Raw genomic sequence first — 17,341 nt, 5'->3', positions numbered from 1 at the left:
AAGTGAACAGGTTTTATTTTGCACTGAAACGCTTATCAATTTGAACTGAATTTTAGAAAACTTTTGCCCTCTTAATGCCTCATCAGGAAAAGAGCTCTAATTACAATCTTGGGTGCTCAATCTTTGGTACTTGGGGAGCTTGTTAAAAACACAACTAGCTGCCAGCCTTACTCCAGGTCTATTGAATCAGGATTGGGGTAGGGGTAGGTGGTCTGTAAATTCTCAAAATTCTAGAAATACAACCTGGACTAATGTTTAAGGAGCAAATGAAAACAATTCAAAGGGTACCTTAGATGAATTTACTGACTTTTAATAATGATTTAAACATGCATTTTTATATTACAATTATACAAGTAAAAATAATGTTTAAAAAATAACAAAAGTTATGGATAAATTCTTAGAAGTGGGATTGCTGAGTCAGATTTACATATTCTTTATGGGCAGTATTCATAATAACATTCTTTCAGAAGGGTGTTACCAACTTATTGATCATTACATTACTGATCATCAGTAATCAATATAAGAATGATTCTCCACATTCTTAGAAATACCAGCATTATCTCTTAAAGGTTTGCAAATCAGATTGTTAATTTAAAATTTTTCAATTGTTGTCAATAAAATTGGATTGTGGATGTTTTTGCATGCTTTATTGCATTTATTTTTGTTGATTTAGTTTATGCTGAATTCTAAATGATTGGAAGAAGGGAAGCAGCTCCTAGTGGTCCTCTCACACTTCCCTGTTCTCTTGACTGTTCTCCTTTTTCCATTATGATCAGGACTACACTTCTTTCTAATTAGAGGTTCTTAACCTTTGTTCTACTCTAATATTTGGATCAGTTAAAATGATTATCATTTGGGGCTATTGTCTCTTTAGGGGTACTATAGTTTGCAAAGGGTCATTGGGATTTCTTTCTCTACATGGTAGTTCTCTTTTTGGAAAATAAGAATAACTCCTAGAGAAGAACAGCAGATCTCAGTCTCAGTTCAAAAATAAAAAGGGATTATATTAACAAAGTTAAAAAATAAGAAATATCAGCAACTTAACTTTTTTGCCATTTCTAATATTAGAATATTAACTTAGGTTTTATTAAGTACACAATATAAAGTTAGCATTTTTAGATACAGTACATTTATGAGCAATGCGTGGGTTGTTACAGTGTAATTACATTATGCTTTGGTCATCATTTTGCATCAGAATATTACCTTTATTTTTAAAATGACTTTTTTAGGTTGAGAATACCTAAAAAGTGAAGTTTTGTTTCTTAGAATTGTTCACTAGAATTATAAGGTAAGTTTGAGGATGTCAGTCTTGTGAGTTGACTTGAAAGTAATGAAGATCATATAGAAATTATGTTATACTTGGATTTGTTATCTTAAAGTTGTATAGTTTTACCATTGACTTAAACTTGGAATGCCTACTGTTTGCTAAGTAAGTTAATTAAATCTTTGTGATTCAGGCAGAAAAGCAAGTAGAAACCGAGGAGGCAGGAGTAGTGACAACAGCAACAGCATCTGTTAATCTAAAAGTGAGTCCTAAAAGAGGACGACCTGCAGGTAGGATTGTTAATGTTTAAATTTCTGGCTTATGATTAATATTCCAATACATTTAAGGGTTGTGCTCAGATACTTTGGAATAGTTGGACAGGCAGATGGTTATGTCTAATATTAAATACAAATTTCAAAGAAGATAAACTTGGTTTCTGCTTTGTGTAATGAAGTATTTAAATTTGAAATAATTGCTTGGGACTTTTCATTTTGTTTTATCCCTATTGTATTTTCTCTTAACAGCGGCAAATGAGGCTGTGGTAAGGTTTAAATTCTATGAGTGATGGGTTTATTTTACCTCTCACATTAGAAAGCATAAACTTCCCAAATAACAGTTATAGCAAAAATAAGAAACAGCATTTTAGAAATTAAAGCCATTAATATTTTAAGTTTTGCATTCTTTTTTAGGACCCTTACAGTATACAGCTATCATCAGCGTTGCCCATTTAAAGTATTTTCCTAAATTAGCAAATTGGAACTAGTTTGCAAGGCTCTACTAATATAAAGTAAAATAAAATTAACAAAAAATAGAGCCAATTTTTATCTACTTCATAATAGGAGTCTATGAATGCCCCAAAAAGGAGAACCTCCCAAGAATTTATTTTAGAATTTAATACTATAATAGGTCAAATTAATGAACACTCAGTGAATTCTGATACAAATTTTCAAAGATGTAAATGTACATATACATATGATATTATATATACATTCATAGTGAATGTAAGTGCTACTATCATTTTATTATATTCATGTGAAAACTCAAGTGAAGAATGGATCTTTAGCCCTTTCAGTCATTCTAAGGAGAAATTAAGAAGTACTCTGTTGATCCACCTCTTCAAATTTTCTGTTGCTCATTTGAACCATTGGGTGAATATTATCTTTAAAACTTAAAATAATGGTACCTCTAATGAACCATACTAATGCTCGATATATAATAATTTGTAATCTTTATATGTGAGTCTGGTAAAGCTGGTAGTTATGAATTTTTTTTCCCCCTGTGAATGTTAGCTACAGAAGTAAAGATTCCAAAACCAAGAGGCAGACCCAAAATGGTAAAACAGACCTGTCCTTCAGAGAGCGACATGTGAGTTCTTTTCTAATGTATGATTATTTATGCAATAAATGAGACATTTGAATTTAAAATATGTATAAATCTCTTTGCATTTTTACCAATTTCATTTTATAGGATAGTTGTTATTACTCATCTGTATTTCTAAAAATTATGGGAAAACCTGTTCTAGTTATTAGGTAGTAAAAATTGAAAATTGATAATCAAAAAATCTGATGTGATTATCACTTCATTAATCTAAATAAGACATTTTCTTGGTGTATCAGGATATAAAGATACTTAGATAATACAGGGTAAAATCTGTAATAGGGAAATATTGTCAAAAATATTTTTGACAAAATATTTTTGAAGCAATTTCCACAAACTTTAGCTCCTCTGAAATAACTTTTAAAATAATGCTAAAATTATTTTATTTTTATAATGGTAAAATTTAAATTTTAAAGTATTTTGGAATAGCTAGTTAGTTATCAACAAAATGATCAGTGTTTTTTTTTTCTATGTTGTCTTTTTTGTGTAGAAACTTCATCAAAAGGAATGTATAGTTAGACAAAGATGGCAAAACCTTTTCTACCTATCGTGTTTATAGATTTTTTAGAGAATGCTCAAGTAAATATGTCATTTAAGAATGGATTTACAATGTTTTGAATGAAACATTTTTAAAGGAAGTTTTAGTTACAGAACACTGAAGGGTTGGCTCTTCGACAAAAATATACTTAAGAGTTTTATTTTACTGCCAAGCTGTTAAGGTTTTCTTAAAATAGTGGCATAGAATTACAACATAGTTTTAACTACTGTAGTGAAATAAAGAAGGTGAGGTACACATGCAGGTGAGTTTTGTTTTTGTTGTAATACATAATAAATAAATTGCACTCATCTCATCCCTTAGATGTCTTATCTAATTATGGCATCAGGCACAAAGTCTAGGATTTTCATGATCAACATAAGGCCTTGATCTGGAGATGAAGGAACTGAAAACACAAGCTATATGCTCCTCTCTCCCCTTTATACACACATGCAGATCTGTGACATATCACATAATGAATACCCCCATTTGGAATGGAGAGGTTTAAGAAGCACACAACATTGTTCCCTGGCAATCTGAAATTATGCTGGGAACATACTGTGAGATCCCCTTATTTTAGATATAAGGAATGTTCCCTTGATTGGGCCTGTTTTTCCAGACAGTATCTTCCTAGTCCATTTCTCTCCACGGCTTTTGGCTAATTCTTCTGAGAGTTCACGATTTCATTATCCTTAGTTGCATCTAAAAAGGTCATTGGAGAATATTATCCTCCTTATCAGCTGAACAGCTCTCATTTTGCTTTCAGACTAAAGATTTGGGAGCCATAGGTTCCTTTTTAGGTGTCCATTACCTTTTTTTAATGTAGGCTATTGTCATTGTGTGTGTTTCATTCTAGTCAGCTTCATGTGCAATAGTCTTACTCAAAAGACTTTCCCAGACATGCTTATCTTTTTATAATTACAGGCACTTTGTGGGTTTTCCTGAGAAACCACTGCTTAGTCATTTTCCTAGAACCATTTGTCCATTTGAAGGATCCAGGTAGCCTAGTTTAAATTCTTAAGGAAAGGCTGGCCGCTTACCTGTGATTGGATTTTTGACCCCAGTCTTTGAAACTGAAAATCTTTTTACAGGATGGAGGTGACTTTCAACACTGAAATACATTGAATTTTTAAGTTGTTCTTCCTTTGTCTTCCTAATTTTTGAACTTGTCTTTTTCTTGAAGTACCCTATCAAATTTTTCATGATAATAGCCAACTCAAAATGCCAGCATTCTATCCTGAAACCGTTTCACCCAAAGCCAGAAGTTCACTGAATTTATTTTCTTGAGAGTTACTGCATGTGACAGTTTTTCCTATTGTAATAGTATATTAGAGTTCAATTTCCCAGCTCTAAAGCCAGTGTCATATGTTTCAGGTTTTTGTTACTGGTATAGATTTCTCTATTAGTCAGCTTTTTGCTAAGGTGATGCACAACCCCCAAATAGCAATAGCTTACTGTTTTATTCATTCATACTATATGTAAGGTGGGCATTGGCAATAGCTACTTTTAGCTGTGTATCTGGGCACAAACTCAGTGGAGTGCACAGCTGAACTATATAAACTTTTGAAACTTCTGCTCTCCACCTTGAGAACAAAGTATCTGTCAGTGAGCTTCTTTGCAGTGGGTCCTGAAATGCCAAGACAGTGGAATAAGCCCAGAACTGAAACCATCTCATAAATCCTCATGTAAAGAAATATGTTAACAAGGCACTGAGATATTTGGGGTATGTTTGCATTAGTTTTGTTTATGGTAACATAAAATAAAGCTAAAGGTATTTACAAAAACTGTTATCCTGTTGTAACTTGACCTTTTAAAAAGGAAACATCACTATAGGGCAGTCTGTTTTTCATGGAAGATGGTAAGGAGGACCATTGGGAAAACTTATTTGTAGCAAGTAGTGATTATTATGTTTGTGGGAATTCTCTGATACTGTTCAAGAAATAATCTTGTTTTGTACATGTGCAAATGTACTGGTTGGAATACATTGCTAGAAGCAGATTTACTGGGTCAAAGGGTATTTGTAATTTTATTTTATTATTTTATTTTATTTTTATTTTAAGGTGAGGCAACCCTTGGTTGACCTCACAGATGGCAAGGACCTTGCCAGCTTACTATCCCTTGATTTTTTATTTTTTACGCCTAGAGTACCTGGTCTTCCTAGGTGGTCTCCCATCCAAGTACTAACCAGGCCCGACCCTGCTTAGCTTCCGAGATCAAACAGGATCCGGCTTGTTCAGGGTAGCATGGCCATAAACTGGTTATTTGTATTTTTAATATCTGCTTCCTTCCATAGCGGGGTAACATTTGGGGAGAGGTAATTGGTCGGTGTCTGTTAGGAGTCTGGGAAGTACTTTTTATATTTGACTCTATTCCCATCTCAAATTATCAACATATTTACATTCGTGGAAATCTTGAAGTTAAATGATTTTATTTCAGTTAAAAGGATGAAACTCATATGACATTTGAAAATAAGCATACCCATGATAGTAATGTGACAAAATTTCTAAAGAGATAAAAAGCGAATTTTTTCTCTTCCAATTTAATAATATCTTGAGGGTTCAAGGAAGCACTGGTCTGGTAGGAGGCCAGTGGATTTGGAATTGATATACTAGGCTAATTATTGATCTTTTGCACCACCTTTTATCATTGGTCAAATGGAATGGGCTGGACTGTATCATCTGAGGTCCCTTCCAGCTCTCAAATCCACTGAAGTCATTATACAATAATTTGTGAAAATTTCAGTGAAATTCTTTGAACAGTAAAAAGGGGTTAGATTTTAAACTACTCATTGAAGCTTGTAGTTGTATTTTATTTGCGCATTAGTCGAATATACGCACACACCCTATAAAAGTATTTATGTGGTAAGCACTAGCATCATTTCATTCTTCTAAGCTGTTATCATAAGTACTCATTTACTTTTGCTGTAGTAGTTCGTGTAAATACTACCCAGCGGTAATGTTAGGATGACTGAGCAATTTCAATAGTGACTTCTTTAGTGATGTCTGTGCAATTGAGAACTGATGAGAATGCTGAGATATGCTAGGGAGTTAAGCACTGTTTGATATTATGCTTGACTGGCCGTATATTTTATATGTGTAAGTTGGGAGCCTCTTGTGAAGAACAATATTTCTTTGATTTCTAAAATGACCATATGCAGTTCATGTCTGTGATTATATTTTTCCAGTATGTCTACTTTTTAAACAAATTTATTAGATATAGACTATAAATTCCATAAGGTCTAGGGATCTCAACTATCTTATACACTGTCATATCCCCAGAGTCAAGACAATAGTACCTTGGCAAGAAAGATAATATTTGATATTTTTTTCAGTGATTGAGTCACATTACAAAAAATCTGGGAAAGGGGGGGAAGGAATCACTTTTCTCTTATCCCAGTGCCACTATAATTTTTGTATCTTTTAATTTGTTTCAAAGATGTTCTTTTACTTCTATGATTGGATAAAAAATACACTCCATTATATTTTACTTAAACATTTGAAATTTGTCTTTAAAATAACATTATAGCTTATTATCTGAAATACTTATTCTGTTGACTGGGAGAATATGGTTGAATGACAAGTATTAATGATATATAAAAGTTCATTTTCCATTATTGTACTCTCTAAAATAGGGTAACTGAAGAAGACAAAAGTAAGAAAAAAGGGCAAGAGGAAAAACAACCTAAAAAGCAGCTTAAAAAGGATGAAGAAGGCCAGAAGGAAGAAGATAAGCCAAGAAAAGAGCCAGATAAAAAAGAGGGGAAGAAAGAAACTGAATCAAAAAGGAAAAATTTAGCTAAAACGGGGGTCACATCAACCTCCGATTCTGAAGAAGAAGGAGATGATCAAGAGGGTGAAAAGGTAGAATGTTTACATATCAAATAAAATATTCTAATTTTAGTTTACTATGTAATTCTTAATCTTATGAAACATTCAGTATCTTTGTGAAAGTCTATAAATATGATTAAAAGTTAAACTGAATTTCCCTTTCTGAATTAGTTGTGTTAAAAAAGCATATTTTAAACTTCATTTTACATTCTAAATTTGTCTTAGCTTTTCAGAATTATGATATGGATGGATAGTAAATGTAATATAATCAACTTCTAATAACCCCACCTACATAGAAGAGGTTAGGAAAGTAGAGATTAAGCCAAATGGGCTGTGACCAGTAGAAACATGTAAAAGAGGTACATTTATATGTACATTTTTGTTATTTGCCCCCGCGAAATTTGTACCATTCTTCAGGCCTATTTAAGTGTACATTTTATCAGTGGTAATTTGAACACCACTGTTTAACAAGAATTTCATTAAAGCTGTGCATCTTTTTTCCGTGTGTACCCTTGGGGATCTATATATCCAGGTTTTGTAGAACTGTTAATTTTTATATGATTACTTAATACTTTAGAAGCTGAACAATTTTAATTGTGCAGGTTGAAGTGTAGACTTGTCAGTAAACATGCACTGAACTCAAAGTCATGGCATAGAAGCAAATAGCCTAGTATACATTCATCATTTTAAGCAAAAGACATCACTCTTATAGTAGTATAGAAAATAGATTTTAATTCCCAAAATCAAGGAAAGGTTAAATTTAGATAGCGACAACATGCGTAATGCTGAGATTTCAAAAATATATATATATTTAACTAAATCCATCTTAATTCTCAAAACAGAAGAGAAAAGGTGGAAGAAACTTTCAGACTGCTCATAGAAGGAATATGCTGAAAGGCCAACATGAGAAAGAAGCAGCGGATAGAAAACGCAAGCAAGAGGAACAAATGGAAACTGAGCAGTAAGTATTTTTTTTTTTATTCTAAATTTTGATTTCTTTTTTAAGCTAGCATGAAATTTTTAAACAAATGGCATCATTTTTTCATACATTTGAAGCCTTTAAAGATGTGACTTTGCCCATACGTTAGGAAAAATCTTTAGTATATGATGATAATCATGTTTCAGGCTCCATTCTTAGTAAGAGGATGAAATTCACTGAGGGTAATCACCCTGTGAATTTTTTAAAATTAAAGTGCAGATAAGGTTTAACTGTTACTGGCTTTGTAGAAAATGTCTTCATCCTCTATATTATTTATTTGTGCAGTCTTAAATACAGAATGGTGATTAAGTATCAGTGGAGAAAGAATAAAAGAAATATCCTTATTTGTTATATCAGCAGGCCTCCCCCAAAAGACCAGCAAAAAGAACAAAAGCACAGTTGGAAACCCAAGAAGCCAGTAAAAATAAATCTAAAGGCTAACAGGGTTTGCATTAGACGTGTGCAATATAAATCAAGTTCAACGCTGATTTCTCTTAAGTTTTGATACTTGGAGATAATACTTAACCATGGGGATTTTCTTTCCCCTTTTAGTCTATGAAATAATTTTATTGGAAGGAAAACAGCAATGGCAATGATGGCTAGGCTTCATGTGTTTATTACATTTGTTTTTCTGATTATCTTTAGACTGTCACTTTTGAGTTTTCTCTGAAAAAACATTTCTTCCTTTGTGGAGCATCTTGTATTATTCTGATTAAACTTTGTTTTAGTGAGGAGGGATTTTAAAAACATGCTCTAGGTTACTAAGACAGACTTAATGACAGTGAAATTCTTTAGAGTATTCTTAAATAATTCTGTATTTTTTCATTTTATAGTACATTTGTAAGCCAAGTCTTCACAAGTATAACATTTGACTATCTGCTTTCTTAGTTTGGAGGATATTATAAGCAGTTTTAGCTGCTTGAGGGAGTAATTTAAAACTTAGAATTGTAGTACTCCCTCTAATCCTTTAGACTTTCTATAAATATTAAAGTTATTTTTTCTTACTGTCCTTTTCCATCCTTTCACTGAAAAGTTGTTGGACTGTTTGTTCTTTTTAACTTTGTACTCTCCAGATTAAGAGAGGAAATTAGCCATTGCTTAGTAAATCTAGCCCAAATCTTCTTTAGTAATCCGAAGTTATCTTTATGTATTTCATTTTCTTTTTGAATGTCCTCCGAATGTAACTTTCTCAAATTCTAATATTTGTGTTTTCTTTCCTTCTCCTGTTATTACAAAACTTTGTACTTGGACAGTTTTGCTCTGTAAAGCATTTCAGATGCAGCTTGTGTGAAATGCATTATGCAAAATAAAGTTTATTGTATTGTATTCCCAGCCAAACAACATGTAATCTACAGTAATAAAAAATATATCTCATTTTGGGCTCAAAGCATTAATCCAGTTACTGAAAAGAAAATACAAGTGGAGCAAACAAGAGATGAAGATCTTGAGACAGACTCATTGGACTGAATTTCCCCCTCCCCCCTTTTGATGGAAGAATGTTCCAGATTCTCTAAGTTGAGGACTTCATTAATGGCATTATTACTGTGTTATGATTGTTAAAAAAAAAAAAAAAAATTCCTGTAAGGTACACACTACATACTAAGGTCGGCCATCATTCCTGTTTTTTTCCAAGCTTAAAGTGAAGCTTTGTGTTTGAAAATTAGCATAAGCTCAGATGAAATAAATGGTGGTTGTACATTATTTCGTTTAGAAAATATAAAAACTAATTTTGCTTTGAAGTTAGGTGTTAAATTGGAATAGCTATTATACCCCAGAGAATGGGGCAGTTGTGCCCTTTCCTTGACATTCCTTTGTTGTTTAATTCTTTAGAATCTTAATTGTTTTTTTAATCGAGAGATTAAACATAGCCTTGTTAAGAAAACAAAAATGAAACTGTAACCAAAATTTTAAAATAAAGTTTTTTTACAAAAAACAACTGATTTTTAGATATTTTTTTTGTTCTTGTCTATTTGAATTGGTTTATAAGGCTCAAACTCTAAGCCAAGGTATTAGAAATTAATAAGAATTCATTTTTCAGTGGTTATTTTTGTGATTTACAGTAATATGGTACCTTTTCATTTGTGAAATGGTATGGAAATGTTAGTGAATATCACAAGTTTGATATATTGGCAGAAACATTTTTATATGATAGTATCTTTAAACAGCCTACTTAATGTTGAAACCAGCTTCAACCTCTCAGATTTATCTACCCTTTGGAGATGTGGGAATAATTAAATCAGTCTATTTTGACATGTTACTTTTTAAAATAGGTGTGATGTAGAATTCATGAAATATTTGTAGGCATTCTCTTCCTGTTTGTCCACTGACCCTGATATTGGTCTTGTAACAACACACTATTTATTGCTGGAAAAAAATTTCACTATGACTTAAAATTATTTTGTGATGGCACTGAAAAATTAGATTGTTAGATTATTTATTTTAGCATGTTTTTACAAGTTTTGAGTTTTGCTTATATTTATAGTAATTAATTCTAATGCTGTGGCATTACAGAGTCCTAATAATTACAGTCAATTCCTTGTGATCTTGGCTACTGACTTATTATTTTAAAGAAAAAGATTTTAACTTACATAAGGGATTGTGAGCATTTGGTAATCAGTCACAAGTTCCAATGTTTTGAAATATCTGTGTTAACATTTGATAGGCAGAATAAAGATGAAGGAAAGAAGCCAGAAGTTAAGAAAGTGGAGAAGAAGCGAGGTTAGTTATTTCACTTTCTACTATATATACAATTATACATAAGAAGTTATACACTCAATTTTTTATGTAGAGGTTTTAAAATTTGTCATTTAGTTTTTAAATCCTACAAATACACTTTTTTTCAAATTCTTAATTGAGTCTATATACATTGCATTGTATTATAAGTATAATCAGGTGAACATGTTAAGGGAGACATGTTTGTTATTAATTTAATGTTTATTATCTGATTAAGTCAAATTTTTTGTAACATGCCAAAAACTAGATGTCTTCCCATTTTTGACAAATCTAGTTTCAGACATTTTGTATTTTTGTTAAATGTGTAAGATGAAACAGGTGCTTAAAAGACTGGACTAGAGGAGTATATTATTGGGTGCAGACTGCTTATTTTAGAAACATAGCTAGATGGTGCTTTTTTGCTTATATAGTGAATGCTACTTTCTTAAACCAAACACTAAAAATGGCAGAAAACTTCTTAGCAATGTAGGCAGATTACTAAGAACATTTTTAAAAACTGCCAAATCTATGCATTATACTTTGTTCATATTATACAGAAATACTGGTTTTGGAAAAACTATTTACTGTTTCACATTTTAATTTATAGAAACATCAATGGATTCTCGACTTCAAAGGATACATGCTGAAATAAAAAATTCACTCAAAATTGATAATCTTGTAAGTGTTTAATACCTCATTTAAAAATAGTGCTGCTTTTATAGCTTCCTATTTTCTCACGAGTTTATAAAGTAAAAGGGACCATTACTAGTATACTGCCTTTTTAGATTTTAAAAGTAATCTTTAGAAAGTTATATAGGTTGTGGTAATTAACAGTTATGAAATTACTGTTTTGTCATGAAGGATGTGAACAGATGTATTGAAGCCTTGGATGAACTTGCTTCACTTCAGGTAACAATGCAACAAGCTCAGAAACACACAGAGATGATTACAACACTGAAAAAAGTAAGTGATCTTAAGTCATGCAGATTTAAAAAATTTCTTCAAAACCATTTAATTAAAAAGTAACATTTTAAAAATGAATTAGGAAAACAATCATGAGGAAAACAATAATGAATGTATATTTTGTTTTCTCAGATACGACGATTCAAAGTGAGTCAGATTATCATGGAAAAGTCTACGATGTTGTATAACAAGTTTAAGAACATGTTTTTGGTTGGTGAAGGAGATTCTGTAATCACACAAGTGCTGAATAAATCTCTTGCTGAACAAAGACAGCATGAGGAAGCAAATAAAACCAAAGATCAAGGGAAGAAAGGGCCAAACAAAAAGCTAGAAAAGGAACAAACAGGTATGTGGTTGAAAATTTATTTGTTGAGACTGCTTTTAAAAAATGGCTTTGATATATCTCAATACCTTAATGACATTAAATTGGTAGTAACATATTTGATCTTAACTTCTGTTTTTCTTTTTCAAGTTTAAATAGTAGTAGTTAAATACTAGTAGTATTTACTATTGTAATTGATTCTTGAACAGTGTGGAGTTTAGGGGTACAACCTCCTTTTGCATTTGAAAATCCACATATAACTTTTGACTCCCCCAGAACTTAAAGTCAATTAACATATTTTGTATATGTATTATACTACTATATCAAAGTATGCTAGAGAAATAAGGACAGTATTTATTGAAAAGTCTACATATAAGTGGACCAGTACAGTTCAAACCCACGTTATTCAAGGGTCAGCTGTACTAGTGGCAGTTATTCTCTTTTCATTTAAATTAGGGACAAATTCTAACCTACATAAAAGAAGTAGAAATGAACTTCCTACGTCCCCCACCACCTAGCTTCAGCAGTTATCAATACATGATCATTGCTTTTTCATACCCTTATCAGGTTTTTTCTGTGACACCCCTGAAGATTATTTTGAAGCAAATTCTAGATACACCATTTAAACCATAAATATTTTAGGATATATCTGTGATGTACTCTTTAAAACAATTAGTACTATTATCAATTTGCCCAATACGATGTTATTAAATGTTTTAGCAGCAGCTGCTTTAATGAAGAAACCAGTGTTCAAAAGGAGTTACTAAGGAATGATACTGGTCCTCTTAGAGATTTGTTAATGAAATAAGATATACATGAACACCTTCATTGTTTATTTAGTAATAGGGCACAAAATCATGTTAATTAGGAAATACTTTGACATTTTTTGTTCTAAAACACCAATAATGATGAGAGATTTTACTTTTTCTAAGAACTAGAATAAATCATAATGCTCTAAAGAGTTGTATCTCGTTAACAGTAACAAATGGAATAATCAGATTAACGATTTGTTTCCTCTACCCATAAATATATTTAGTAACACCGATTTGTATTGTGTGCCTCAGCTACCGTAAAGATTACAGTGTAATTTCAAATAAAATACATTAAGTATTAGAAACTTCAAGGCCATGTTTTTTGACTTTTGGATCTTTATAGAGAAGCTCTAACAGTTTTTCATTGGAATCCTTCCTAAAGGTTCAAAGACTCTAAATGGAGGATCTGATGCTCAAGACAGTAATCAACCACAGCATAATGGAGATAGCAATGAAGAAAGCAAAGACGAGGCCAGCAGTAAGAAAAAGTGAGGACATGTTTTAATGGGTCGTAATGTGTATTTTTGTTTAATTTTTAAATTACAGTGCTGTTCCAAGGTTATTTGTAGTAAGGGATTATATTTTGATCACTCAGTTCCTGAATTGAGGAAGCAAGTTGCAAATCAAAAAGATGTAGAAATTAAGTTATAACTAATTTCACTGTATTCAAGGGAATAGAGCAAGGCAGGAACTTGGTTTTAAAAAATAATATTTGGACTTCTTTCACTGATAACAATTTTAATAATGACTTAAGTCCACACTTTCTTGAATTTCAACAGGATAATAAAAAAATTAGACCTTAATCACAGGCTAGTCTGTAGTATAATACCCACTCTAACTAGATATGGAACTGTAGTTATCAAGTCTTGGTTTGTTCCACTGTACATCAGGACTTGGAATCAAGCATCCCTTCTAATTCTAAAACAAGAGAAATCTCGTGTGTGTGATACTATCCCCTCTTTTCATTAAGGTTTGTAATATGCTGGTATCACAGGTATGACATTCTTAGTTCTTAAAGAGAATTCATTTTAAAGCTGGATATGATGGGAAAAGGGCCTAAGCCGTGAATGCTTCCCTGAGTTAACTGCATATTTTGGGAAGAAGGCACAACATGGTAAAACAAATATTTTAACCAAAAATAAGTCTGAAAGAATTTTAAATCTTTCAATTTAAAAAACAATGCCAGATTTAATGTCTTTTTTTTTCTCCTGAGGAAAAAAATTCCCCTAATTCCAGTTATCACACCTTTTTCCCCCCACTTTTCTTTAGGCCATCCAGCGAAGAGAGAGAGACTGAAATATCTCTGAAGGATTCTACGCTAGATAACTAGGTTAACATACCTGGAATATAAAGAATATTTGAGAAGTTTGTAATGGTTTTCATTTGAATATTTAGACTGCTAAAAGTTTTAAATTTTTATAAGCATAGGTTTTGATGTTTAAAACTTGTTTTGAGGGAGAAAATCCTTTATCTTTGTTTAAAATAATTAAACATTGCTTAATTGTACTTGTGCAGTATTAACAGCTACATTATACAGTAAATGTGAGGAGAAAATCCATTTAGGAAATGTTGAACTGCTTTTCCAGACATTGGTTGTAGCATATTTTCAATTAGTGTGTGTATGTTAATGTGTAATTGATAGTAGGGAAAAGTTACATTTTTAAAACTGCTACTTGTATAAACCTTTCCTCTTTTCCCAAATACTGTGAGTTTTGTGCAGTTTTTACAAATCTTGGATTTACCAGACTGTCTTTTCACTGTTTGTGGGTTTTGTAGAAGTTATGCATTTTTATGGTAGGTAAAATGTTACTTCTATATAAGTACTCACGCCCTTCTCTGATCTAAGGTTAATCTCAGTCTACCTTGTGCTACATTATCCTGCTGCTTTTTAACAATGTGTGGTCTGTATTGCCTTTTTGTATAACTAGATATCCAACTGACATTGAACTGACAATTCTACAAGGTACAAAACTCATGTTAACTGTTGAAGGTAATGTAATTTTGTGGCTGGGAATTCAGTGAAGTCACACGACTTTCCTGCAGAAAACAGAATGGGTGTATATAGGAATGATCTGTCTTAGGGTTCAGCAATCTAAGATCCTTTTTAGGCACTAGTAGCTGAAACTGAAAACTGAATGATAAAAGTTTATTTTTGAGACATTTCTGAATTTTTTAAAAAGTCACACTCATTAAGGAAGTCACTAAGTAATATTTTTTTAATTGGGAAACAATCCATGATGCTTATGCAGTAAATAAAAATAAATACTATATAAGGAAACTAACCTATTTGAAAATGTGGCTATATCATAAGGGAATTTATTTCTGTATCATACATGTGACAACTGCAAAAAGTGGAAATAGTGCTGAGGCAGTAGATAAGGGAGTACTTTTTAATAGTCTGTATATTCGTGTATATGGACTAAATTAGGGTGAACCAAGTTTAACACACAAAATTTAAGGGTAATTTAACAAATAAACATTTCTAAGATATTTTGATTAGGTCAGTTGGTTTTTTAGTAGCTAAGACACTTCTCGTGTTTTGAAACTATGAATATGGGGAAAAGGCTTTTACTATTTCAGTGTTTGCATGTGACATGCATTGTATGTTGTGACCTCTCGAATAATTGTTTTTATCAATACATGGAAAGTTTGAATTACTTCAATAATTGGAGTTTTGCTTTTGAGAGGTCTTACAATGGAACTTAGGACCTACTATTTTGAGGGAACTTTTGCTATTTTATCTGTTTGGTCCTTAGTACAATTAAAATTTGGACAGATTTATTCTAGTTAAGCCATAAGTGTCAACATGTAAACTTGTTTTGATTAAAGAATTTTTCTATCAAACTTTACTAGTAAATTACTTCTTTGCTATTTATAAAAGTGTGTTGGAATTCTGGATTTGTTTCCAAGGGAGTAATTTCTTAGTTAACTTGGTCATAGAAATTATACTGTTTGGGGAGACAAGGAAACTAATAAGCTTAAAATTATGAAAATAAAGAAATTGTTATTTTTTGTTCACCCTCCTTTTTTTTTTTTTTTTTTTTTTTTTTTGGTGACCCAAGAGATCTATATAGTTTTACCAAGAACCACAGAATATTTAGTTTCTGGAGATAAGTATGGGAGCATTCTGATAATCTGTCTGCTTGTATAGGGTGACCTTGTTTTAACCAGTTAATTTACGTGGTGTTAAAACACAGTAGTTGCTTTCTCTCTTAACCCTCATATCAAGAAATTTTTCTTTGTCATCGATTCACAGATAACTACCATAGTATGGTACGCTCAGAACTCTTAAAAAAAATCATAAAAGTCAAGAACTTTCAGGAACATTGGCTCAATTTAAATTGTGTATTGGGTCAAAACTCTACAGCTGAGTATGTCACTAAGTTGAGAGAATTTAAATGAAATAGACTCCCTTGCCCACCAAAACCCCGAACCCCAATTTTTGATATGTATAAACAACTATTTCATTGCTGCTTTTTAAACCATTGAATAATGTTTAAAAGAAGTAAGTTATGCATTGCCCAGCAGAATCAATCGTTGGAAAATTTTCCCAGGTGCTTTGGAGAAAGTTCAGAAGTACCATCCTGAATCAAGGAACCTAAATCAGACTTTATGTGAGTCAACAGCTTGATTGGAGTACCTTAAGCCTTATAATTACTATTATATCTGTTGTTATATCCTGCCTGTGGTTTCAAATAGTAGGATACACTGTAGTGTACTCATACACACTTACCTGGTTGAAGATGTCAGGATGAGTTGGCTTATACAAGAGTAAAGGCTTTTACAGGGCTCTGTGAGGGCTTCACTAACAACTTAGTTTGTCCCATTGGCCAGAAAAAGGTTGATCTATTGGAAATAGCAAACCCATAATTACACCTTAAGAAATGAAGAAGCTGCTATATATAGGCAGAAATGTGTTCAAAACTGTGCTATGTGATTCTTTAACCATGGGGATGAAGACATTGTGATGGGACTGCGAGAAAGATCAAATTATCATTAAAGGGTACTGAAGTCTGAAAAAGATGTTTAAGGAAATAGGTTTTGACTTTCTAGTGATTTTGTGCATTTCTATCCACTATTATATCAAAATGTAATTTGTTTCAATAGAGGATGTTGATTAATAGTTCATGACATTTTCATATTTGCTTTTCTTAATTAGATAAAATATGTAATTTAACATAATGTTATGTTTAATATTGCATTATGCAGCCATAGAATCCCTGATTTAAAACATCATTTATGCCTACTTGAAAGTTAGGAGTTTCTTTTGGTGGAGACCTGTGTAACTGGTGCACGATACATTGGCAAATTCTGGGAGTAGCTTGGTTGGCCGTTCCACTCTAGATTTCACCAGAAACGATAATAGATATCTGACCCTTTGTAATGTTGGTGGAAAAGTTAACCTTAAGGATAATATTCTCAATAAATGATAAAACAAGAATGTCAGTAGCAGTATTATTTTAACCAACAATCTTCATCCACTATAGTGAATTGATTGGCACTGCACATGGATTAATGTTTCCATTACAGTTCCCTTTCTGGAATTTTCT

General features: G+C 31.9%; 1 protein-coding gene and 1 pseudogene across 4 annotated transcripts in view; one reads left to right on the top strand and one right to left on the bottom strand.

The window, feature by feature from the left end:
- Positions 1-15,640, top strand: part of PSIP1 (PC4 and SFRS1 interacting protein 1) — a 34,766-nt gene extending 19,126 nt beyond the window's left edge. The window contains exons 7-16 of one of the 4 annotated variants that reach the window (XM_016157330.2): positions 1,458-1,554; positions 2,554-2,629; positions 6,808-7,036; positions 7,846-7,964; positions 10,645-10,700; positions 11,302-11,372; positions 11,556-11,657; positions 11,790-12,003; positions 13,174-13,279; positions 14,061-15,640. In XM_016157330.2, coding sequence (XP_016012816.1) covers positions 1,458-1,554; positions 2,554-2,629; positions 6,808-7,036; positions 7,846-7,964; positions 10,645-10,700; positions 11,302-11,372; positions 11,556-11,657; positions 11,790-12,003; positions 13,174-13,279; positions 14,061-14,121 — 1,131 coding nt within the window. In that variant the 3' untranslated portion in view covers positions 14,122-15,640. Of the gene's footprint in view, positions 1-1,457; positions 1,555-2,553; positions 2,630-6,807; positions 7,037-7,845; positions 7,965-9,235; positions 9,919-10,644; positions 10,701-11,301; positions 11,373-11,555; positions 11,658-11,789; positions 12,004-13,173; positions 13,280-14,060 lie in introns of those variants that run through there. The other 3 variants (XM_016157334.2, XM_016157332.2, XM_016157333.2) reach the window with 3 other exon arrangements.
- LOC118601448 lies at positions 5,313-5,431 on the bottom strand (annotated as a pseudogene).
- Positions 15,641-17,341: the final 1,701 nt, after the last annotated feature.

Source organism: Rousettus aegyptiacus, unplaced genomic scaffold (assembly GCF_014176215.1).
Source record: "Rousettus aegyptiacus isolate mRouAeg1 unplaced genomic scaffold, mRouAeg1.p scaffold_m13_p_3, whole genome shotgun sequence".
Taxonomy (NCBI): domain Eukaryota; kingdom Metazoa; phylum Chordata; class Mammalia; order Chiroptera; family Pteropodidae; genus Rousettus; species Rousettus aegyptiacus.
Note: the sequence above shows the minus strand (reverse complement) of the source record. Positions and strands in the feature narration are given on the sequence as shown.